Genomic DNA, 26,895 nt, shown 5'->3' with positions numbered 1-26,895 from the left:
ATTTGGGCCTCAGAGACTGCTCCTCTGGTCACTTTGACAATCCGAGTGGTCACACTCTGAGCCTCATCAGGAGCCTCCCTCTCAGTTGGAGACTCAAAAAACGTGAGTTCAGCACAATACACTCCATACATCATAAGAGACGGTGCCTGATCCCTCAAAAGCGGACATGCCCCCGAGTCATGGGCTGGTTTGCCACAAGTATCACATAAAACTGCCACACACTCAGCAATGAAGTGACCCTTATCGCCACAGCGGTAACATAACATTTGTTTCCTTCTTACGCGCCCACTTGGCCGCCCTGTCCGAATCAGCCCTATCTGACGCCTCCATAGACACAGACCCGAAGTCAGCATTCCCAGGAACCTCCACATCAGTGGTTGCCGTCACCACCTCCATAGCCTGGCTAGATAACCCAGACTCCTCGGTAACCCCGCCCGCAGCCGTCTGTTCGACGACAACAGTATGCTGTCTTGGACGATAGCGGCCACCTCGACCGCCTCGGCCACCAAGATGACCGTGAAAACCACCTCGGTGACGATGTCCCGGGCCTGACGCCCCTTCAACAAAGCCTCCCGTAGGACCCAAGAAAGGCCTCTCAGCCGAACCATCGCTCTGCCAGGAATATCTCCGACCACCGCCCGTGGACGAAGATCCCCGATGATGTCCATCTCCATATGCGTTATGACCATCGTCGCCCCATTGAACACGAGGCGTAGTCGAATCACCACCACCAGACGTAGCAAGCGGCAACTGGGCCTGTGCCATCACCGGTGCAGCCAAATGCTGCGACTGCCGGGCGACAAAGTGCGACGGTCTGGCGCCTGACTAAGCCGTCGCCGGTCGAGGCGGCAGGCCCGAAGCGGGGTGCGGCGGCCTCGGACCAGAAGCCCCTCTGCCCACAGCAGCAGCAGGGTTCGGCACCGGGGGGCTAGGAAGCACACCACCCCGGCCCAACGCAGGTTGCGGCACCACCACCGGCGCCGGGGGTCGAGTGCCCGGGAGACCAGCCCCGCGGCCTACCGCGCCATGGCCAGGCGCCCCGCTAGCAGACGGCGGCCTAGGGCCGGTGACCTGAGTCGCCGCCCTACCGGCGCCACCGACCGGTGACGGGGCCACCCCACCGCGGGCCGTCCCCAGCTGGGGGCCGTTTCCACCACGTCCAGCTCCCGGCAGCGGGCCGTTCCCGCCGCGTCCATCTCCCGGCAGCGGCGCTTGCCCTCCGCGGCCAGCACCACCCGTGGTGGCGCTCTTGCTAGGAGGCAGCAAGGCTCCCCGGCCAGCCATGTCCTGGAGTGGGGGGATGCGCCTTGCCCGCCCCGAATCACAATCACAGAACCCCGGCCTGCCACCTCGGAAAACCCTAGATCGCAACGACGAACCACAGCCTCGACGCTCAATCGTGCATGGGTCAGGAGGGGATATCGACGTAGTAATGACCGAGTTAGACTGTGCCTCATGCCCAGTTAACTCTGGCCCACCTACGCGAAGGCCCGGCTCACACAGAACTGGCCCAACCCTAGACGCTCCCAGCTCGCAGCCCAGGCGCGAATTCAAACGATGCGCCCGCATCTGGGAGATCTCGAGCACATGCCCCGCCGGCAATGCCGCCGCAGCCGCCGCCGGCGTCCGGGAAGCATTTGCATGGCGTGCAGGCCTCTTTTTCCTCTGAACTTTAGTCCACGAATCTGGCTTAATTAAATCAAAAAGAGTAAGATTGGGAAGTCTAACCTTCAGGAGAGGTCCCTTCCATGGCCTGATAGCCGTCGCCGCCGTTCTCCGGTGAACAACGCGACGAGCCATCTCCTTCCTCTCACCCGCATGGAGCCCAACCCTCGCCGGATCGTCCACCGGCAAGATCTTGTCTACCGTAGTGGCAACCTCGTCTTCATCATACCCTGCAAGGAAAAACTCGCAAAACATGTCGGAAGGGGTCGGTGTTGGCGGTGAAGCCGCCGGATTATCACTGTCCCCGTCCGCCTCCTCGTCATCAGATCCGGCCAGCGCCCAGAATCGGCCGCCGACCCGCGGGCAAGGCGATGAAGCCGAGGGCAGCTGGCCGGCGGCCGCCGCCCCGTTGCCCCGTGGAGTCGCCTGATGGCCGGCGGAGTCGCCCCTCATTCCCTAACCATGTCAATATTTAGGATCCCAAGATAACTATATACAAAGAGACATCAAGGCAAATATTATATCCAAGAGTTTTGGGCTCCAAAGATAACTACATGCAAAGAGACATCAAGGTAAATATTATATCCAAGCGTTTTGTGCTCCCAAAAGATAACTACATACATTTGGGATTGGCTTACAAGAGCTACCTACGCAGACCTATGTTTTGATTCTTTAGGATAATGGAATGCACAGAACTGCCCAACCATTGTTTCATCATTAGTTATAAGTTCAACCTGATGACCAACATTTCCAATGCCATTATGCGCCATCAGCAACCAGACCAAGGTGAGGAGCTCCCCTCCTCTGCCTAGCTGCTGGGCGTGCAGCTCTACCGGGCACTTGCCGGCCGCGTAGAGCAGCAGCCTCATCCACATATCTTGGATCTCCGTCAGCGTCTCGCCCCACGGCCCAGGTTGCTCCTGTTCTTTCAGGCATTCCTCGTCGCCGAACTCCAGCTTGTCTGTCACTAGCTGATAAGCAGTGTCCAGGACATCTTGCTTGCCGCTGCCGTTCTTGCTGATCTTCTCGTAGAATTTTGCTAATGTGTCCGCTGCGGTGCCACTTAGCGGCAACATGGAAGGATGCACGACCAGAAGGTACACCATATAGTTAGATATCTTCCTGCATATGTCCATTGTAGTTGATATTGTCTCGTCATCCATGTTGCTGGAGTGTTTCTGCAAGTGCAATTCTGTGTATGTATGTAAGAAGATGATGTTATCACCCAAAGAATTAGCTAAAGTATTCATTGTCGGGTTGATGATTGGGCGAAGATTCACCCAGCGTTGCTGCTGCGTTATCCTTGTGAATTCTTCGCGAGCAAGGCGTCCAACCCATGTGACCACACTGTCCATAACATCCTTGCTCAGATTGACATGCTTGGTGTGTTGTAGGTTTCTGATAAAGACCTTCTTCTCAACTGCAATTAAAATCTTTCTGATGATAGTCATTAGTTTGGATGATGTCGTTGATTGCTCACGGCCCATACATGAAGTCAAGAAGTTATACTGCCCCATAGAGTTCGACCACAACGGTCTCTTCTCCGGCCAGCCAATGCCACTTGAAAGAAGAAGCCAAGAAATGTGGGCAAGCCTATCGCACCTTCGAGCTTTGAAGAATGCCCAAGTCCACGGTGACATCACAGTCAGAACAAAAGCACAAACTTCAAGACTGAAGCCACCCAAGAATAACGCATAGGTGATTGCGACATCAGCTCTATTATGTTCTTGTTTGAGGTTTTCAACTAGGAAGAGCACAAAGGCAGCTATGACTGAGAATTGGCTGATGCACCGGAGCACAACCCCAGTCCTTGTTCTGAGCAACATGGCCTTCGTGAAGAGATCATCATACATCATGGCAAGCTCGACCTCCAGCAACTTGGGCACCTGGTCTAGGGGCCTGTCTTCTTGGAACCTGAAGACAGCACGCTCTTTCATTTGGGAGGTGGTGCGCCCTGAGAAAAGATCCCGGATACAAACCATTGAGCCTAGAACGTAGCAGATGGTGCCAACATAGCTGCCTTTGTCGACCTCAAAATTGAGTTTAGGCAATGGAGGCAGATTCGTCTCCCTTAGGCCATTTCGGCTACTGCACTTGAGCGCCCATATCCTCTCCCCATACCTGATGATCCCGGTGACAAACACCAAGATGCCTGGAGCAAGAAGCCGCTGATTTTGTCCACCTATCGACTTCCAAAAGGCGTATAAGGCTAACGAGACTTGGATGGTCAGATTCAGAAGGTGCCTCAGCCAGAGGTTGTTGTCCTCGATGGAGAAAGCCGATATGGTGTCCTGCCCGCCGAGATGGACGAGGAGGAAAGGCGCCCAGAAGAATGCTAGTTGGCGGCTTGTGCCCGTGGAGAATCTGTTTGATCGCTTGTTCCGGTGGCATGATCCAGCCGATGACATGGTACTCTGACCATCTCTGGATATGAGACCAAGGGCGTATACAGCAACCATGTCTGCCGCAACATATGCTAGCCAGGTAAGAAGCCTGAGCAGAGCATTGGTGCTGTACCGCCTGATACAGCCGGTGAAGAAGAGAAAGATTTGCAGGGTGAAGCTGAGGAGCACCACCAGCTCGATTTCCCACTGGTTCCATATTTGTTCCAAGCTCTCCCTTGTTATGGCCATGCTTGGTTTAGCTTTCAAAACACCTTCACTCCGATGTCCTGCTTGCAAAGACACGTATGCTTCTGTCAGTGTTGCACAATATATAGATTACCTTACATCAAACCAGCAGTAATATACCGGCACAACTAAAAAAATAAGTACTCCCTCCGTCCCAAAATATAAGAACGTTTTTGACACTCGGAGTGTCAAAAACGTTCTTATATTTTGGGACCGGGGAGTACTAAAGAAATGGACATACTGATTGTGTGGTTTGAAAAGAAATGTACAATAGTCATTCTTGGAACAATATGATCTACTCTCTCCGTTCCTAAATATAAGTCTTTTTAGACATTTTAAATGGACTACAACATACGGATGTATGTAGACATATTTTAGAGTGTAGATTCACTCATTTTGCTCCGTATGTAGTCACTTGTTGGAATCTCTAAAAAGACTTATATTTGGGAACGGAGGGAGTAGTTAATTAAGAAAATTAAGTCCTCTTTATGAACTTCTGATAATGCACAGCCTTCTGAGATCGTGCTTTCTCTAGTAAGTCTTCAGTTACTTCTAATGTTCTACTCTGTGTGTGTCATATACTTGTCGTTCAAACGGATGTATCTAGCACTAGCACTATTTCAGTGCTAGATACATCCGTTTGAGCGACAAGTAATACGGAACAGAGGGAGTACAATGTTATAGCAGGATCATGGTCATAAATGAGTGGGAGATACAATCCCTATATGATTAACCTAATTACACTCATAATTGCAGAAAAGGATGATTTCTAGTCCCTAAACTGTTGAACGAAACGAAACCCACAATTTTGGATGACTTGACAGTGGCTTCTACCTACCATGTCTAGTTTGTCTGCAAATAAAATACCTATCCTTGACGGATTAAATCTGCTACAAACATGTTCCTATAATATTTGATGTTTTTTATATTAATTTATCTAAAATCTTGCTTGAAATTCCAACACTGCTGGTGCTGGAGGAGGCACAAGGGCAATGGGTGCGTACTGATCAGAGCGAGTTGGCCCGAGGTCAAATCTCCCCTTTCATCTAACTATATCTGAAAATGTGCCAATTTCTTGTCATGAGGTCAAGTCTCCTGTTCCAAGTGACACGTATACATGAACATACACCAGCACATACATATATCCACGTGAACCTCAAAAATATTCTACTAAAGCATATATGCATGTTGTGTAATGTGAGCACGAGTATTTGAATCTTGTTAGGTGCTATCCTTTCATCTAACTAGTTTGGTCGGTAACTTAGGCCCATAAAGGTTTTAACGTGTACTTTCAGGACTACTCCCTCCGTCCGCGAAAAAGTGTACATCTAGCTTTTGTTCCTAGTTAAAATTTTAAAATTTTGACCAACTTTTCAGAAAATAGTAGGAGCATATATGACATTAAATTAATATATTATGAAAGTATATTTCAAAACGGATCTAGTGATACTAATTTAGTGCCATAAATGCTTTTACTTTTTCCTAGAAAGTTGGTCAAAGTTTTAAAACTTTGATTAAAGACAAAAGCTAGATGGACACTTAGTGATGTTTGGTTCTCTAGTCCTAGGACTTCTTCTAGTCCCTAAGACTTTTTGAAAAAGCCTCTCAAGGAGGTGCTTCTAAAGATTTTTAGAAAAAGTCTCAAAAAAATCCCACTCTGTTTGGTTTGCTAGTGACTTTTTCTAGTCCCAACACAAAAAAGTCCCTGGAACCAAACACCCCCTTATTCGCGGACGAAGGGAGTACAGTGGCGGAGCTTGGCAAGGTTGACTTTTTTGTGGGGGTGTGGGGGGCAAAATAACAGTATTTTGTAAGCTCCACCGGAGTTCAGGAGGAAGAAGATGGTCGGCACATATGGAATTTGATGTATTATCTTTATTTCCCAGGTGTGTTTGTATTGCAGAGTTGGTTAATAGATCTGAGAGTTCTTTTGTAAAAAAAATATGATAATTAGTAGTAATATACACCTCCCCGCAAAACAAAACTAAAAGTAATATATAACAAATAAAACAGGAAAAAAATTTAGGATGTGAATGAGGAGCTCGTCTTCCTCGGCACCTTGATGCTTTAACCCGCGCAGCTAACTTCACCCATGGCTTCTGATGCAAACACACCGACGACCAGCACAAGGGGCATGATTTTTAGCTTGAACAGGCAAGTGGTGAGGGGAAACGGAGAAACACCACATCAGGAAGGAGGAACCAAAAGCTAAGGGCTATGCATGCATGGCACCCGTGAAGAGGTGGTAAATCTCCGTACATCCGACTAACTATCTTGAAGAAGAACAGTGGTGTCTATCCAGAAACACAGCTACAAGCCTACAACAGCAAGAATTTGACGAACAAAACCAATGATATTGAGGCAACTAGAACAAATGAGATCAGGAGAAGTTTGGTAATCACCTGTAAGTCGAGGCCCTGCTATGTTGTCGAGAGGCGAGAGTTGGGGATGATTTCTCAAGCTGTCAGAGCGGACGGCGAGGTGAGATCCAGAGGAAGGAAGATGAGAGAGGACAGGAAGGGAGGCTCGAATTAAAGAAGCCACCCCAGGCTCGACAGTTTACTGGCTAAGCATTTAATGCTCGCACTAGTAAATAATGTGTGGTACTCCGAGATGTGGTAACCTCCGGAGGTGATTGTCATCGCCTCAGATTATGATTCACAGTGAGCTCACCATACCTCAACGACTGCATTCACATAACCCACTTTAAACATACATGAAAAATAACAACTAAATGAAAAATTATTTTCGGCTGGATACAATCGAAGGTTTCAATTCAAGGAACACGAGATGCGCGAATGATGATTTTCATGGAAGTAAAAAATAGACATTTTACGTTTACTTTTTAACTAGTACTCCCTCCATTTACTTATACAAGGCCACTATGGATCAATAGACATTTTACGTTTACGTTTTGCATCAATACAAGGTCATCAACAGTAATCGGCGAAAGAATTAACGATATTTCATTGTAATAGCAACATGTTTAATACTTGCATGCATGCAGTCATAATAACAATAGCTACTTCCTTCATTCAGTTCTCTTGCATGCATGTTGCGTATTAGTGATCCCAGTAAACGGAGAGAAAAGTTTACTTATAAACTATACATTAAATTTTACTTTGGTACTTGTAATTTGAGTTTATGGCTTTGTATATAAAAATGGAGGAAGTACATTGCACGTGTAAATGCGTCGGGCAACGTCTTTAACATGCGTTATTATATGACAACACGAAATAATCTTACATAAAGTCATGCATTTTAGAATTTATTTCTGATGAAGTGAGTTTTGGAAGGCGCAGAAGAAATTGCACGGAACATGCTGTACACATTTGGGTTGTTAATTAGAACAAAGAAAATAACTTAAACATAGAGATTGAAAACAGTTGATCTTTCATACTTATTTGCTCGGATCCTAATGAAAGTTTATTGAATTTTCTGTTGATCTTTGCAAGGTGATACAATCCTTTTTTTCAAAAAGGAGGAATAGCCCCGGCCTCTGCATAGGTGATACAATCCTTATTTCGCTCATGTTATATGGGTGAACCAAATACTTGGCACATTTCTGTCTTGCACCGGGACATAGTCTAATGTCGGTTGCTGAGCCGACGATGCCAGACAAGAGGGGCCTTTGACGTTGCTATCGAAAGGTGAGACCTCTCTCCCGAGTCAATGAGGCCAGCCCCATGGAGATAACCCAACCCAATGAATGAATCTAGAGTCGAAGACGCCACACCCACACTTCATGAACAAACCACGACCTGAGGACAAATCCCGCCTAATATGTTTGCATTTGGTGCTAATTTTGCTAATATTTTTCTTGTTCTTTTTTTGCGAATAAATTTTGATAATATTTTTCATTAGCGATTATATTAGATAGTCATTCCGGGTCTCAGAGCTACTGGACGACCAAGGGTGTTGGGATGAGGATGCTCTTCGCACTCACTTCATGCAGGCTGACGTGCAAGAGATATTGAAGATTCGGCTGTCCCCGCGTCAGCTTGAAGACGTCCTCGCATGGGTGCCCGACCCCCATGGAATCTTCAGCATAAGGAGCGCGTACAAGCTGGCACTCGACGAAAAAAATCGCACTTCTTCATGCGCCACGAGCAGGGCACCGGACGGCACCAGTTCCTTCTGGAACATGACATGGGGGTTCCCTGCTCCTCCTAAGGTACGAGTACTGACTTGGAGAGTGGTGACAAACTCTTTAGCTACTATGGCTAATATGAAAAAAAGGAAAATAGTCGAAACTGATATCTGTACGATTTGTGGGATGGAACGCGAGGACACATTCCATGTGTTTTGCAGATGTCCGCGTGCTCTGGAGTTTTGGTGTACTATGGAGAAGACATGGCGCATGCCGAGACTTAACACTGTCGTCAACACGGGACCAGACTGGCTACTACAGCTTCTCCACCAGTGTAGCGAGGACGAGCATCTCCATGTGCTCATGACAGTGTGGCGTATATGGCATGTCCACAATAAGATTACACACCACAAGCCGCCGCCTCCACAAGCCACCTCGCTCATGTGCCTCCGTCAACACGCAAATGCAGATATGTTGAAGGGAAAGATGGTGTTGAGGACTGATCATATGTTCAAGCAGAGGGGAGATTTCTCATCTCCAATGGACAACTCCCAGCCGCTGAAAAGTGGACCAAGCCCCCTGTAGGTTGGTGCAAACTGAACGTCGATGGTGCTTTTGCTGAAGCGGACGGTACCGGAGTTGCACGTATGATCCTGCGAAATCATCACGGTGTTGTGATCTTTGCCTCATGCCGATTCCTGCCGAGGTGTTCGAGTGCGCTTGAAGCTGAGATCGCAACATGTACGAAGGGTGTATCTCTCACACTTGAATGGAGCTCTGATCCTTTCATCCCGGAGACTGATTGTACAACTACCATAGCTATGATCACTGAGGCAGCAGTTAATAGGTCACCGGTTGCATCGCTAGTGGATGAAACAAAGCGTTTGCTCGGTCTAGGACGTGAGCATGGGATAGCACATGGAGAAAATTCCTTATTTGACACTGTCTTAAAATCTGGTTCCTTATTTGATACTGAAAAAGTTTTTCTTCCCTATTTGACACTAGTCCTAAATTTTATTTCCTATACGACACTTCTGTCCATTTTGAGTCTAAATAACACCTGAAAAGACAATTTTGCCCCTCATGTGGTATGTGTGCGCGCGTGCGTGTGCTGTTGCGTGTGTGGGTGCACGCGCACATGTGTGCTGCTGCTGCATGTTTGTGTGCATGTGTGCTGCTGCGTGTGTGTTTGCTACTGCGTGTGTACGTGCGCGTGTGTGTGTTGTTGCGTGCCTATGTGTTGCCTGCGTGTGTGCTGCTGCGTGTGTGTGTATGTGGGTGTGTTGCTGCGTGTGCGTGTGTGTGTGTGCACGCGCGCGTGCATGTGTGTGCGCGTGCGTGTGTGTTGGTGCATGTGTATGTGTTGATGCGTGTGTGCTTCTGCTTTCGCACTGATGCTGCGTGTGTGCGCTATTGCCCCCCACACACATACCACATGAGGGGCAAAAGAGTCTTTTCAGATGTCATTTAGGCTTAAAATGGACGAAAATGTCATATAGGGAATAAAATTTAGAACTTGTGTCAAATAAAGAAGAAAAACTTTTCAGTGTCAAATAAGGAAGCAGATTTTAAGATAGTGTCAAATAAGGAATTTTCTCTAGCACATGTTAGGAGAGATGGGAATCAGGTGAGCCATGAGCTTGCTCAGATGGGTAGGACGCCACACACAGCCATTTGGCTCCGCCATGTACCTGTGGAAATTATCCCTTTGTGTAATCTTGAATGTGACAACCCTGATTGATGAATGAGAAGTTCTATTTTTGCAAGAAAAATATATTATGTAGTCATTTTGGTGGAAGGTATGCACTAGTTTTTTCTTTTTGACAGCAAATAGACTTTATTCCTCACATAATAGACAAGTTACAAAAAGAGGAGAAATTAAGTCTAGGATAGAACTATCCCAAAATCCCAAAGATCTAATGGTAAGAGAATTTCTAGCTAGGCTAACTGCTACCTCATTGGCTTTGCAAAAACAATGCACAAAGGAAGTCTTTGCAAATTCCAACTCCATTTGCTTATACTCCATGATGATAGCCGCCTCACGACCAAAGTATGCTTCTTGTTGACTAAAGGCTTCCACTGCAACCGTACTGTCAGATTCAATGATCAGTGAATTACACCCAATCCTTTCTGTGAGAATAATTCCATTTCGGACCACAATTATTTCAGCTGTGTTGACGTATAATGCGCTGCCTAGTCTCTTCCATCAGATCGGTTTTTTGGTTGCATTAGTTAGAACATGCACTTCTACATGGTATCAGAGTCAAGAGGTCTTGAGTTCAAGACCCGGCTGGCGCAATTAAATTGCAGCCCACTTTCGGTCCACGTTTAGGCCTGAGGGAGCCACACGTGATGAGGAGTGTTGACGTATAATGTGCTGCCTAGTCTCTTCCATCAGATCGGTCTTTTGGTTGCATTGGCTAGAGCATGCACTTCTACAAGCTGCATCAACATTACTAACATGTGGTATGAACCAGTTGTCTGCTGCAATAAAATCACCATTGTCATCGCGAGCAACAGCACCTGTAGCTCTAGATATATTTTCAACATAAAAGGAGGCATCAACCTTTATTTTAACTGCCCCTCTATGTGGTTTCTTCCACATGTGATCATGCTTTCGAACTGGTTGTTTAGGAGTTGTTGCTCTAACAAAGTTAGTGCAGATAACCTTAATTGCAGTAGCGGTGTGGTTAGGGTCTAGAATATTTTCTCCCTTCACTAATTGCCGTCGCTACCACCAGATGTACCAGGCTGCAACTACAACTAATTCGGACAATGGCAACTCTCCTGCAGCAACTTGAGCCCTACTAATGATCTCCATGGTGACTGATCCAGAATGGTCTTCAGCAACCACCTTTGTGATAACATCTACCAGACCAAGTTCAGACAAAATTTCAATAGCATGAGAGCAAGTGAATAAACAATGTTGGATGTCTTCAAACCCAACATGACAGATTGGGCACTCACCACTTGTTGGGATATGACGTCCCACAAGAACTCCGAAACAAGGTAGTACTTCCCTAAGCACTTTCCAAACGAAATGCTTCACTTTACCTGGGATATGAAGACTCAAATATGTTTCCATATAGTGTTCACTTGGGAACTGCCTTGGCCCTCCGGCCAATTCCATTGATGACTGAATTGATGTTCAAATTCCACGTGGTAGGCCGACCAAACAGAGAACGTCCCTGATCGAGTACCACTCCATGCAACAAAATGCTCTAACACTTCCACTCGAATGGTATTTGGAGGATTCAGTGAACATCCACAAGCGAAAAAACTTATTGAATAAGGTCAACACCCCACTTTCCAGTGTGTAGATCAATTAATTCTTCAACTTTTCCCAAGTAATGTATCACCCCTTGGTGTTTTTACTTTTCGAGTTTCACTTGATGGTATCTAGGATCTTGCCAAATGTTGATATTTTAGCTCGTGCCCACACACCATATGCAACACCATTTACAGATAGAAGGTATGCACTAGTTGGCGGAAGGTGTGGGAAGCAAACTTCATTCCACAGAAGCTAATAGCTTCATTTGGCCGAAGCTAAATGCTTAAGCTTTTCACCATGTGCTTGATGATTATTAGCCTTGATTTAGTCGACAAGATTTGGCAAAAGCTAAAAAACACTATGATTAATAGGTTTCCGTCAAATTAAAAGCTACTCCCTTCGTTCCATAATATAAGAGCATTTTTTACACTACATTAGTATCAAAAATGCTCTTGTATTATGAGACGAAGGGAGTACTAAATATTTTTGAAAGGCAGGCAATATGCAATGATGACGGACTCCCGCATCCGTGTCCGCGAACTAGTTCGCCCTGTCCACGGACAAATGCGAGAGGAAATTTGCGGGTCAGCGTTCGAGATGCCCTTATGTGATGTCCGTCTTCAAAATTTCTAAAGAAAACATGTAAAGGAATCACAGATGTGATGTCTCATTTTTGGTGAGGTGATGATGAAACTAATAGAAAGATGCATTGGTTCGCATGGTGGAAGATGTGTGTATCAAAGAAGAAATGAGGTATGGGCTTCAGGGATATTCATTGTTTCAATCTTGGACTCATAGCAAAACAAGGCTGGCTTCTTATTGATAATCCAAATTCATTAGGTGCAACTATCCTAAAAGTGAGGTACTTCCAAGAAGGACATCTCTTAAGTGCTACTTTGAAATAAAAATCATAATATACTGCGTAGAGTATCATGGCTGGTGTGGACGCTTTGAGACGTGGGTATATATGGAAAATTGGAGATGGAGAAAAGGAGAATATAATGGGGAACTCGTGGATCCCTCAGCCACCAACCAAAGAAGTGTTGACCAACCAAGGTAATAATTTCATATCCCGAATCTGTGATCTCATCGATCCGGTGGCGGTGATTGGGACACGCAATTGATGAATCAAACATACTGGAATGTGGATGCCCAAAGATACTTGCTATACCCCTACCCATACGTGAAATGTTAGATTTCATTGCTTGGGATCCCACCAAGAACCGATTTTTTCGGTACTTTGAGCCTACCAAGTTGAATGAAATTTTCAATTTGGTCATATGATTCATACCAATACGGGATCTTCATCACCGGATGAGGAGTAGAACTTGATTTGGAGTCTAGAGTGCCCAGCCAAGATCAACATTTTATAGGGCGAGTTCTCCACGACGCTATCCCGTGCTGGGCACTCCTAGCTTTGAAGCATATGAGGGTGAAGGTTCACTGTCCAGAATGCAATGGAGGTCCGGATAGTAATCAAACCTTCCTGTTTGAGTGCCCGAGATCAATATAAGTCTACACACAATTGGGGATGTATGATATAATCCCTCCATTTCACACTGTAATGCATATAATTTCTTTCAGAAGTCAAACTTTATAAACTTTGACCAAGTTTATAGAGGAAAACATATACATCTAGAATATTGAATTTATATTATTAAATACATTATATGACCTATTTTCATATTATACACACACACACACACACACACACACACAAGCACTATTCTGATCATCGGGATGAGAATAATATTCTGATCACAACTTGACCTGCCCCAGCAGTAGTATGTTGAACTTCCCCCATTGCTAAGTTGAACTTCCGCCAACATTGCTCAAATGGGCTTGCGATATACCGTTGGAAAGCTATGGACACGAGTATCATGACACAACTTAAATTTTTCGCAAAATGCAAGCGGTTTAAGAGCAGTTTTGAAAAACCATTTTTTCTTCATACAAAAAATGTAAATCGTATTTTAGATCTCATTTCTAAATCGTTTATCGAAATGAGGCAAATAATATGGCGTTAAAAAGCTGCTGCAAAATCACTCCTTCCACGTGTCGAAAGTTTTCTCCAATTCCCTATGGTTAAAGGGCAGTTTGGAAAATCGTAAAATTTCGCAAACCGAACAGCCAGTTCATATTTTCGATGGCACTTCTAAATGGCTAATCCAATTGAGGCAAATGATATGGAGTTGGAAAGCTTATGAAAATGCGCTACTTTTCAATGTTGAAAGTTTTTTTCTAATTTCGAACGGTTTAAAAGTAATTTAGAAAACGATACAAGTTCCACCGAGTTCATACATTCAAGCTAATTTTCTAACCGTACGTCCAAATGCAGCAAATGATATGGCATTGGAAAGCTTGAGGAAATGCAAAACTTTTTTGGTATGTATTGTTTTTCACAATTCCTTACGGTTTTAAGTCAATTTTGAAAATGTCCAGAAATGTTTTTTTGGACGTCATTTCTACAAACTTTATCGGAATGGTGCAAATAATATACCGTTGAAAAGCTACGGAAAATGCAAAACTTTTTCATGTTGATGATTTTCTCTGATCCTAGCTGTATTCAAGTAATTTTCAAAATGGTGAGATCATGCGTTCTGCCTTTATGGCGAAACAGATTTTTCGAAAATGCACCTCATGTAGAACTTGAACTTCTCGCCATGTCTAATTAAACTTCACTCTGTTTTTCACGTGCTTTTTTTTGCTCAGATCTCTCAATTTGCTAAGCCAAATTGAGCAAACGATATACTGATGCAAAGCCGATGTAAAAACATAACTTTCATACTCGCGACAGTTTTAAAAGTTTTCATGTGAAATGCATTCAGTGTAGTAGTTGAACTTCCTGCTGTTTTCACGTTGAACATCTGTGACGTATTTTCGATTGTAATTTTCTCATTCATTGGTCAGTGTTACACAAATGATATTCCTTTTGTACAAACCTCTCTCACAATATTTTTTTTAACTTTCTCCGACAAAGGACTTGAACTTATAACAACAACAAAATTGGACCTTGTCTTTTAATTCATTTTTCTCATATTAAACACAGACCATGTAGTAAATGAACCCTTTCCATTTTTGTAATTTGAATTTTTTATTTTCTTTTTGAAATCAAATTGCTCCCAAATAATAACTAAACTTTTTTGTGGATTGAGAGAATTATTTTAAAACACGGAAAACAATTTCTTTTTTGTGTTTTTGAACATGGAAATACAAGGTGAACCTCTCTCGCAAAAAAATTGAACTTCTCGGGAGAGAGCACTTGAACTTCTTTGAACAAACTTTTTAAACTTTTATTTTTCTATACTTTTTATTCACACCTGAAATGCATACTTTGTAGTAGTTGAACTTCTCGTTGTTTTCACCTTGAACTTCTGTCTCGTATTTTTGTTCAACCTCTTTCACAAGAATTTTTGAACTTTCTCGGGCCGATCACTTGAACTTCTAGCAACAAAACTTTTAGCCTTTTCTTTTTCATTCTTTTTTAATACAAAATGCACATTGTGTAGTACATGAACTTCTCATAGTTATCAATCTGAACTTCTCTCGGTACGTGAAAATATCTGATTTTTTAAAAGACATTGAATCGCTCTACCTTTTTTATTTGAACTTCATTGTGTATTTTTTAGAAATGTGAAAATTGGAGGTTTTTTAGAAACATCATACTTCTTCGTTATTTGAAACTGAACTTATTGGTTTTGTTCTTTAGTAACTAGAAAAATCCATTTTTTCAAATAAATATCAAACTCCTCCGCCTTTTCCTATTGAACTTCTTGGTTTTATTCTCTAGTAACGAGAAAACCTGAGTTTTTCTACATACATTGAACTACTTCATTTTTTAAATTGAACTTCTTGATTTTAAACTTAAGCATTGGGGAAAGTCTGAGTTTTTTATAAACATCAAAGAGCTTCATTTTTTAATTATGAATTCTTGATGTTATTCATTAGTAACACGAAAATTCCATGTTATGTGATAAATATCGGCCTGCTCAATTATTTAAAATTGAACTTCTAGGTCTTATTTTTAAAAGAAGGAAAATATGTTTTTATAAAGTTTTTGAACTGCCCAGTTTTTTTAATTTGACCTTCTTGGTATTGTAAAAAAATATTGAACTTCTCCGTTATTTAAATATGAACCTCTAGCCCTTTTTTGTAGAAACAGAGAAAATCTATTTTCTCTATACATTTTGAGCTGCTCTATTTATTTTAATTTGGCCTTCTTGGGTTATTCTTTAGTAACGAAAAAAATTGCTAACGTAGTAATAAGCATTGAACCGCTGTGTTGTTTTTATTTGAACTTCTACTTTTTAACGAGAAAATCACCTTTTTAGGTTTTATTTTCCTTTTAGTAATGAAAAAATCTCAATAATTTGTAGTAAACATCGAACTTCCTTCTTTTCTCTGTTCTTTCTTTGTTCTACATGAGAAAATATAGTTTTCTCATTTTGTGTACTAAGCACACACATGCACATCACATCCACAATTCTTTTTGTTAGTCAAATGAAAAAGGTTAAAGTCCCACAAGCACAAACAATCGAACTTCCTTTATTTTTGAGCAGTAATACATGAATTCCTCATGTACAAAATTGTTTTATCTCTGATACTAGTGGGTGGAGCCTCACAAGTGGACTGCGGCGCGCATTGTTGGACAGGCAAGAGGAAGAATGGTGATGCTGGGGAAGGTCGGATTCAGTCGTCGCTGCAGTCCACACACCATAGCGTGGTGGTCGCCGTCAGTGTTGCACATGCCGCATTACTACTATTCAAATACTATTAATATATTTATTACAAAATTCTCGTGTTTTTTATCCCAATCTATTATCTTTTGATCTTCAGTTGCTTTTATATCTAACCTTCCAAAAATTATTTTTTATGGGAAATCACCCAAATACATTTTTGTTAGATCAAAGCAAATCCCCTAATCTTGTTGGACGTCCTGGGCGTCCTGGTGGCGCGCACAGCCAGCTGCAGGTCGGGGCCTCCTCCAGCTGCAGGTCGGCATCTCCTCCACCTGCAGGTAGTGCCCAACGTGCACGTCGGCTGGTGGTTGCTATCGAGTGTGATTGTGGGAGGCCCGTGCACGAAGGCCTTGACGATGGCATCAGATCGATAAGAAACAGAGAAATCAGAGGAGCAGCGATGAGATGGAGGGGCGGGCTTCGTCGGGGATGGAGGAGATAGGAGCACGTGCAAGGGGGCATGCATCGCCGGAGTAGTCCACGGGAGATCTCCTCGCTAGGGTAGCTGGATCCCAGGTTAGGTGCTGGGAGGAGGTGGGGGCGGCTTGATAATCCCCAAGTGCAAGGAATCATCGTAACAATTTCCAAAGGTGGAAGTGATAAGTATGGAGTGTCAAACCCACAAGGAGCTAAAGGTAAGATCAATATTCTCTCAAGCCCTATCTGCCACTGATACGACTCTACGTACACCGAACGTTTGCTTCCAACTAGCAACGAGAAATAAAATTAGGTTGTGGGTATGAAGAGGATAACTTTGTATGATATTGGAGAGCTAAAATATAATAGTAGGTGATGTTATCTTGAAGTTAGAATATATTACTAAATATTATAAATAGCGAGTGTGGAATAATAGTGGATCGGTGTGCGGAATTGTCCTAGGCAATCGTTAACAAGACTGGTAATCACTATTGCAGTTTCATATGAGGGAGATGCATAACCTAACATACTTTCTCTACTTGGATCATATGCACTTATGATTGGAACTCTAGCAAGCATCCGCAACTACTAAAGATCATTAAGGTAAAACCCAACCATAGCATTAAAGCATCAAGTCCTTTTTATTCCCATACGCAACAACCCCCTTACTCGGGTTTGTGTTTCAGTCACTCATCAACCCACTATAAGCGAATCATGAACGTATTGCAACACCCTACAGCGGGAACCCCTCATGCTTGCGCGACACGGAGGGCACCATAGGACAGCATCAAAGGAAAACATACAACTCATACCAATCTAGATCATCAATCAACCCAAAGACAAAAGATATCTACTCAAAACATCATAGGATGGAAACACATCATAATATGTGGCATAAAGCACCATGTTCAAGTAGGGATTATAGCGGGGTGTGGGAGAGTGGACCGCGTAAAGAAGATGAGGGTGATGATGATGATGGTGATGTTGATGAAGACGATCACCGTGGCGATGATTCCCCTCCCGATGGCACTCCGGTGCCACCGAGAGAGAGGAGGAGAGGTTCTCCCCCTTGTGCTTCCTCCTCCATGGCCTCCTCCCTAGATGGGGAGAGGTTCTCCCTCTGGTCCTTGGCCTTCATGGTGATGATGGCCCCGCCGGGATCCTCCTCTGTGCCCTCCGATGATGACGGCCCCCTCCGGCAGGGTGCCAGAGAGGGCCTAGATTGGTTTTCGGTGGCTACGGAGGCTTCTGGCGGCGGAACTCCCGATCTAGGTTAATTTTCCGAGGTTTCTATATTTATAGGAATTTTTGGCGTCGGTCTCACGTCAAGGAGGTGCCCGAGGCGTCCACGAGGCAGGGGCCCACGCCTAGGGGGTGGGCGCGCCCCCCACCCTCGTGACAGCCCGGGACTCTTCTGGCCCAACTCTTTTACTCCGGGGTATTCTTTTGGTCCATAAAAAATCGTCAAAAATTGGCACGTCAATTGGACTCCGTTTGATATTCCTTTTCTGTAGAACTCAAAAACAAGGAAAAAACAGAAACTGGCACTGGGCTCTAGGTTAATAGGTTAGTCCCAAAAACCATATAAAATAGCATATAAAACATCCAAGGTTGATAATATAATAGCATGAATACTTCATAAATTATAGATACGTTGGAGACGTATCACGGCCACTTGCCGAAGGAGGCGGCGGCGACCTTGCACCGGAGGAGGTGGGGGGCGGCGGTGCACCGGGGAGGCGGGGAGGCCTCACGCCGGAGGAGCTGGGCGGCGATGGCGCACCAGGGAGGCCGCCGCCACGACCATGGACCCAGGGAAGGAAGCCGCCGTCGCGGACGGGGACTGGGGGGTTGCGAATGGAAGCGCATCGGGGACGGGGTGGGTGGCGACGGAGGCGCATCGGGTCAGGGGTGGGTGGCGACGGAGGCGCATCGGGTCAGGGGTGGGTGGCGGGGCACTGGGGTAGGTGGCGGCGGCGATGCCCTAGGGTAGTTGGCGGCAGCGAAGATGGGCATCGGGGGAGAGTGAGAGGCGCGGGAGGTGGGGGTGGACGATCTTGGGCTTTTTTTCCTTTTCTTTCGTCCGGGTTCAGGAACATGTCCGTCGCCGCTATATAGGGGTGCCCCATGATCAGAATAGTTATTCTAATCCCAGGATCATAATAGTGCTACTCTCTCTCTATATATAATCATGGATATAAATAATTTTGTCTGTAACTTGGTCAAAGTTTGATTTTCCAGAAAATCTATATGCACTACATTATGAAACGGAGGGAGTAGTAAAGAAGAGATGTACAAAATATAAAACTGGACAGCAAGTGGTGCAGGATCCGTTAAACTTGAAAGAAACAGAAGTACATATGTTGTGGCTTTCGAAATTGAGAGATGTAGTAGCCACCACAACGTGGTATCTTTTGTTTCAACACCAAAAAATCTATCATGGAGAAGATATTTAGAAACCCATGCAGATTGCCCTAGCTATACGTGGACTCGCTGCAAATTTTAGTATTGCTTGCTCACCAAAGGCCAAAATTTGTGTAGGAGCTTGGTAGAAGCCGTCGTTGGGATACATGAAATTAAACATAGACCAAGATTTACTTGAAGGATCTGTGGGGCAGTTATTTGTCATCACGGTGGGGATTTATAGCATCAGTGATATGTCTCCGGCGTATCTATAATTTTTTTATCGTTTCATGCCATTATTCTACTACTTCCACATACTTTTGGGAATAATTTATATCATTTTCTTAGACTAACATATTAATTAAGTGCTCAGTGTTCGTTTCTGTTTTTGCATGTTTTGTATTTCATAGAAAATCCATATCAAAGAAGGTCCAAATGCGATAAAAAATTATGATGATTTTATGGAATATATGAGAATTTTTGGCGCAAGAATCAATGTGGGTGGCATGTGTCACAAGCTCAAGGGGCACCCCCCTTAGGGCACGCCAGAAAATCCGTGTTCGGCTAGAAAACAGAAGCACAAAACTGAGAAGGAAACGGAGAGAGATCCAATCTAGAGGGGCTCCTGCCCCTTGGGGGCCGTGGAGACCAAAGACCAGAGGGGGAATCCTTCTCCCATCTAGGGGGAGGCCAAGCAATAAGAAGGAGGAGTGGGCTCTCTCCCCCTCTCTCCCGGTGGCGCCGGAGCGCTGATGCGTCTCCATTGTATCTATATTTTTTTATTGTTTCACGCTATTATATTATCAACTTGGATGCTTCATATGAATTTTTATGCTACGTTATATTATGTTTTGGGGACTAACCTATAAACCCAGTGTCAGTTCGTGTTTTTTTTGCTTGTTTTTGGATTTTCAGAAAATCAATACCAAACGAAGTTCAAACATGATGAAACTTTACGGTGATTTATTTTTGGACCAGAAGGGACCCTAGAAGGTTTGGCACGAGGCCAAGACAGTTACGAGAGAGCCACAAGCTCACAGTGTGCGCCTCCTGAGCTCGTGGGCCCCACGCAACTCTGTTTGACCTAATTCCAAATGTATAAGTTCACATATATTCCTGATACGTCTCCAACGTATCTACTTTTCCAAACACTTTTGACCTTGTTTTCGACTCTAACTTCCATGATTTGAATGGAACTAACCCAGACTGACGCTGTTTTTAGCAGAATTTCCATGGTGTTATTTTTGTGCAGAAATAAAAGTTCTCGGAATGACCTGAAAATCAACGGAGACACGTTTTGGAATTAATAAAAAGTATTGGAGAAAGAATCAACACCAGGGGGGCCCACACCCTGTCCACGAGGGTGCAGGGCGCCCCCTGCCTCGTGGGCCCCCTGAGGCTCCACCGACGTCAACTCCAACTCTATATATTCATGTTCGGGGAGAAAAAAATAGGAGAGAAGGATTCATCGCGTTTTATGATACAGAGCCGCCGCCAAGCCCTAATCTCTCTCGGGAGGGCTGGTCTAGAGTCCGTTCGGGGCTCCGGAGAGGGGAATATGCCGCCATCATCATTATCAACCTTCCTTCATCACTAATTTCATGATGCTCACCGCCGTGTGTGAGTAATTCCATCATAGGCTTGCTGGACGGTGATGGATTGGATGAGATTTATCATGTAATCGAGTTAGTTTTGTTAGGGTTTGATCCCTAGTATCCATTATGTTCTAAGATTGATGTTGCTATGACTTTGCTATGCTTAATGCTTGTCACTAGGGCCCGAGTACCATCATTTTAGATCTGAACCTATTACGTTTTCATGAATATATGTGAGTTCTTGATCCTATTTTGCAAGTCAATAGTCACCTACTATGTGTTATGATCCGGTAACCCCAAAGTGATAATAATTAGGACCACTCCTGGTGATGACCGTGGTTTGAGGAGTTCATGTATTCACTAAGTGTTAATGCTTTGGTCCGGTACTCTATTAAAAGGAGGCCTTAATATCCCTTAGTTTTCAATAGGACCCCACTGCCACGGGAGGGTAGGAGAAAAGATGTCATGCAAATTCTTTTCCATAAGCACGTATGCCACGGGAGGGTACGACACAGGTAGTAAAGGTAAATTCTCTCTATATATATGATAAAGCTGAAATCCCATTTACTAAATTTGCTAGCCCATGCTTAGATGAGTTTGATAAATTTATGGCTAAGCAAGAAGACTTTAATGCTTATTTTGGTAGACAATTGAAATACAATTCAAATATGCTTGAACACTTGGGTGATTATATGGCTAATGTCAAAGGTGAACTTAAACTTATTAGTAAACATCCTTCTATGGTTACCACTCAAGTAGAACAAGTACTTAAAGCTCAAAATGATTTTCTCAATGAATTGAATAGTAAAGATAATGATTATGCTGTTAAAGTGGCTACTAGAACTGGTAGAATGACTCAGGAACCTTTGTATCCTGAAGGCCACCCTAAGAGAATTGAGCAAGATTCTCAGAGAAATAATATAGATGCACCTAGTACTTCTAAAAAGAAGAAAAAGAAAAATGATCGGACTTTGCATGCTTATAGTGATCCTATTACTGAGACACCTGAGAATCCAAATGATATTTCTATTTCTGATGCTAAAATACAATCTGGTAATGAACCTGAAACTAGTGATAATGCTAATAATAATGTTCATGATGATGCTCATCCTAGCAATGATAATGATGTAGAAATTGAACCTGTTGTTGATTTTGATAACCCACAATCAAAGAATCAACGTTATGATAAGAAAGACTTTGTTGCTAGAGAACATGGTAAAGAAAGAGAACCATGGGTTCAGAAACCCATGCCTTTTCCTCCCAAACCATCCAAGAAAAAGGATGATGAGGATTTTGAGCGCTTTGCTGAAATGATTAGACCTATCTTTTTGTGTATGCGATTAACTGATATGCTCAAAATGAATCCTTATGCTAAGTATATGAAAGATATTGTTACAAATAAAAGAAAAATACCGGAACCTGAAATTTCCACCATGCTTGCTAATTATACCTTTAAGGGTGGAATACCAAAGAAACTTGGAGATCTCGGTGTACCAACTATACCATGCTCCATTAAAAGAAACTATGTTAAAACTGCTTTATGTGATCTTGGAGCCGGTGTTAGTGTTATGCCTCTCTCTTTATATCATAGACTTGATTTGAATAAGTTGACACCTACTGAAATATCTTTGCAAATGGCTGATAAATCAATCCCTATACCTGTCCGTATTTGTGAGGATGTGCCTGTTGCAGTTGCAAACGTTACTATTTTAACTTGACTTTGTTATTCTTGATATTCCCGAGGATGATAGTATGTCTATTATTCTTGGAAGACCCTTTTTGAATACTGCAGGGGCTGTTATTGATTGCACTAAAGGCAATGTCACTTTTCATGTTAATGGTAATGAGCATACGGTACACTTTCCGAGGAAACAACCTCAAGTTCATAGTATCAACTCTATTGGAAAGATTCCATCGATTATATTTGGAGGTTTTGAATTTCCTCTTCCTGCTGTCAAGAAGAAATATGATATTCTTATTATTGGGGACGTGCATATCCCCGTTGAGGTAACATAGTGTTATTCGAAATTTCTCCGGTTCCATGTTATTCGGAATGAGTTCGTTAACAAGACTTGATCAACCTTGTTAGTGGATTCCTTTTGATGATCATGAGATGGATGAAACTAGAAGGCACAACCTTCTGTACCCCACTTTTACTTCCTGTTATTTATATTAAATAAAATGAAAATAAATATTTTTCTATCTGTTATCTGATTATCCGTGCAATATAAAAATACCTCGAAAATAAAAGTTCTCCAAATGCCCTAAAATTTAAATATGATTTTTCTAGAATATTTGAGAATATTTGGCACTTAGAACACAGCAGGGGGGTCAACCACCTACCCACGAGGGTGGAGGGCGCACCCTACCCCCTAGGCGCGCCCCCTGCCTCGTGGGCCCACGGTGGCCCTCCTCCAATTATTCCTGCACCCACACACTTCATATTCCTCCCACAAACACGAATATCCATCTCAAGCACGAGTTCTAGCTCACTTTGCTGCCATTTTTGATCTCCTTGCTCAAAGCACCTCTCACAAAACTGCTTGGGGAGATTGTTCCTTGGTATGTGACTCCTCCATTGGTCCAATTAGTTTTTGTTCTAGTGCTTTATTCATTGCAAGTTTTTGCTGCTTAGGTGACCCTGTTCTTGAGCTTGCATGTCAAATTTATATGGTCAAAAGTAGTTTTGTTGCATGATATAGGACCTAGGCACTTGTAGGAGTAGTTGCTATCAATATTATTGAGTTTGGTTTACTTTTATTTTGAAGTTACTAAAAATTTCAGAATTTTTCAGAAAATGATGAGGAGACTAATGAGGGGCTCATCGAGCCAAAGCTCGAAGGAAAAGGCACTGAAGCCTAAGTATAATTTGCCACGCACCATGAAGGTTCGGGCGTGTGAATGGCCTTCCGATGATTTCTTGAGAGCAGCTGGTATTTATGAAGATTTTCATGAGTTGGCTAAGAATGCAGGCCTCACCGCTTTCCTCCACTACCAATGCGATCAATATCTCTTACTCACAAATACCTTTGTGCAAGACTTTCATTTCCATTCTAGGAATTCGCCGCCTATGGTGGAGTTTCATTTATATGATGAGCATAAGGAGATGTCACTTTATGATTTTTGTCGGATTTGTTTAGTCCCTTTTGAGGGAAGACAGAAGAACCACATCATGATGATGTGGAGGGGTTTATTGATTTTATCACTGTAGGGGAAACTAGGAAGGTTTCCGATGCATGAATCACTAGCATATATTTTCCTGTTTTACGTTACTTTGCATTATTTGCTAGTCGTTGCTTAATTCGACACGGAAACTATGGAAACCTTAGCATCCCTGATATAATTATTCTGCTCCATGGTTTATACAGTGATAACACTTTTAGTATGGGCGGTATTATTACCAAACGGTTAAGTCTGAACCGTACCAAGGGCCCCATCTTTGGAGGCATCTATGCTTCACGCCTAGCTGCACATTTTAACATACCTATTAGGCATTTTGAGAAGGAAGAAAAGGTGCTGCCTCGTGTTTATCTAGATTATAGAAGTATGGTGGCACATGATTTTATTGTTAAGAATAGGGAAGGAGAGCTTAAATATCAATTGTTCTTTAATAAACATCATCCTGAGACTATTACCCTGCCTGCTCCTTCTTTGTTTGATTTATCTTCAGGCACGTACCTTGTTCACCGTGAAGGCTATTCACGCCTACCGGAACCCTGCACCAGCCGAGAGCCAGAGCCGGAACCACAAGTTGATCCTTCACGACAGTTCTAATTACCAGTGGGATCTGGAGATGATTGTCAGCCAGTGGGCAATCGAGTCTTCCTCTTCTTCTTCTCAGTACGACCCTAACTACTATTATGGATATCCGCCAGGCCAGTTGTGGCCATAGACCAACTTAGGCCAAAAGCCTAAGCTTGGGGGAGTACGTATTTCCCACCGACATTACATTTATGTTCACACACTCATTGCTAGATGTCGGCGCTCATACTTTTTCAATGTATCATCCATGCTAGTTTATTTTCCTTTTTTATGCTTTCTTCTTGTGTGTTTAATAAACCTTAAGAAAACCAAAAAAATTAGTTGTATCTTTTAGTTAGTTTAATTTCCATGCTTGTAGTAGTAATTAAAAAGAAAACCCAAAAATATTTCCTGTTCTTCTTTTTACTTGTTGGGAGCTCTCCCGTGTAAATAGTTTTATTTCTTTCCTTTTCTTTGGGGGTCGATAGGAGAAGACCATAATTAAATTGTTGAAATGGCTCTTATATGCATTATTGTTTATCTGACAAAAGAGCCCATATTGCCTTGTCTTCTCCTGTTTATTGAATGCCTGCAGATTCCAGCTTAGTCCAATGCACATGCACTATTATTATTATTCACATCGTTCGGTCGTGCAAGTGAAAGGCAATTATGACGATATATGATGGACTGACTGAGATAAGAAAATTTGGTATGAACTCGACCTCTTTCTTTTTTGTAAATATGATTAGTTCATCGTTCCTGATTCAGCCTATTATTAATAAACATGTTTGCAATGACAATTAGAGATCATAGTTTCTTATGCCATGCTTGATTAGCTATGAGTTATAATGGTTTACCTTGCGTGCCAACATGCTATTAAAATGGTTATGATGTGGTATGATAGGGTGGTATCCTCCTCTGAATGATTTAAGTGACTTGACTTGGCACATGTTCACGCATGAAGTTGAAACAAAATCAACATAGCCTTCACGATATTTATGTTCATGGTGGATCATATCCTACTCATGCTTGCATTCGGTGTTGATTAATTTTAATGCATGTTCATGACTGTTGTCGCTCTCTAGTTGGTCGCTTCCCAGTCTTTTGCTAGCCTTCACATGTACTAAGCGGGAATACTGCTTGTGCATCCAATCCCTTAAACCCCAAAGTTATTCCACATGAGTCCACTATACCTACCTATATACGGTATCTACCTGCCGTTCCAAGTAAATTTGTATGTGCCAAACTCTAAACCTTCAAATAAATATCCTGTTTTCTATGCTCGAATAGCTCATGTATCAACTAGGGTTGTCTGTATCTTCCATGTTAGGCGGGTTATTCTCAAGAGGAGTGGACTCCGCTCCTCACTCACAAGATAAATGGCTGGTCACCGGGATGCCCAGTCCCATGCTGTATGCAAACTGAATCAAAATAATTGCAAACAAAACTCCCCCTGGGACTCTTGTTAGTTGGAAGCACTCGTTGTTTCGAGAAAGCCATGGATTGATGCTTGTTGGTGGAAGGGGGATTATAAACTTTACCATTCTGTTTGGTAACCACCTATAATGTGTGTAGCATGGAAGATATTGCCATCTCTTGGTTGTTATGTTGACAATGAAAGTATACCGCTCAAAATATTATTCACCTCTGTTTCAAAACCGAGCTCTGGCACCTCTACAAATCCATGCTTCCCTCTGCGAAGGGCCTATCTATTTACTTTTATGCTGAGTCATCATCCTCTTATTAAAAGCACCAGTTGGAGAGCACCGCTGTCATTTGCATTCATTACTGTTAGTTTACATTGAGTATGACTTGACTGGATCTCTTTTAGCATGAATTACAATGTCTAGTCAGTCCTTGGTCTTTAAAGGTGCTCTACATTTATGTTTTGCGGTCTCAGAAAGGGCTTGCGAGATACCATCTTGTTATATCATATTATGATTGTTTTGAGAAACCGTTGTCATCCGAGATTTATTATTATGGCTCGCTAGTTGATTATGCTATTGATATGAGTAAATTTGAGATCTATGCGTTATTGTGAATGTGGTTAATTATAATCTTTGCTGAAAACTTGAATGCTAGCTTTACATATTTACAACAACAAGAGCAAACAGAGTTTGTAAAGGTTTTTCTTTATCACTTTCAGTTTGTCAACTGAATTGCTTCAGGACAAGCAAAGGTTTAAGCTTGGGGGAGTTGATACGTCTCCAACGTATCTACTTTTCCAAACACTTTTGCCCTTGTTTTGGACTCTAACTTGCATGATTTAAATGGAACTAACCCGGACTGACGCTGTTTTCAACAGAATTACCATGGTGTTATTTATGTGCAGGAGCAAACATTA

The 26,895-nt window shown here is 43.1% G+C and overlaps 1 protein-coding gene across 1 annotated transcript; it reads right to left on the bottom strand.

The window, feature by feature from the left end:
- Window positions 1-2,206: 2,206 nt before the first annotated feature.
- On the bottom strand, window positions 2,207-6,829 carry LOC123148941 (uncharacterized). Its single transcript, XM_044568466.1, has 2 exons — window positions 6,698-6,829; window positions 2,207-4,336 (listed from the first exon to the last, which is right to left on the bottom strand). The coding sequence occupies exon 2, from the start codon at window positions 4,296-4,298 to the stop codon at window positions 2,313-2,315; it is 1,986 nt and encodes a 661-aa protein (XP_044424401.1). The 5' UTR covers window positions 4,299-4,336; window positions 6,698-6,829; the 3' UTR covers window positions 2,207-2,312.
- Between the last annotated feature and the right edge of the window lie 20,066 nt (window positions 6,830-26,895).

The sequence above is a fragment of the Triticum aestivum genome, chromosome 7A, assembly GCF_018294505.1.
Source record: "Triticum aestivum cultivar Chinese Spring chromosome 7A, IWGSC CS RefSeq v2.1, whole genome shotgun sequence".
Taxonomy (NCBI): Eukaryota; Viridiplantae; Streptophyta; class Magnoliopsida; order Poales; family Poaceae; genus Triticum; species Triticum aestivum.
Note: the sequence above shows the minus strand (reverse complement) of the source record. Positions and strands in the feature narration are given on the sequence as shown.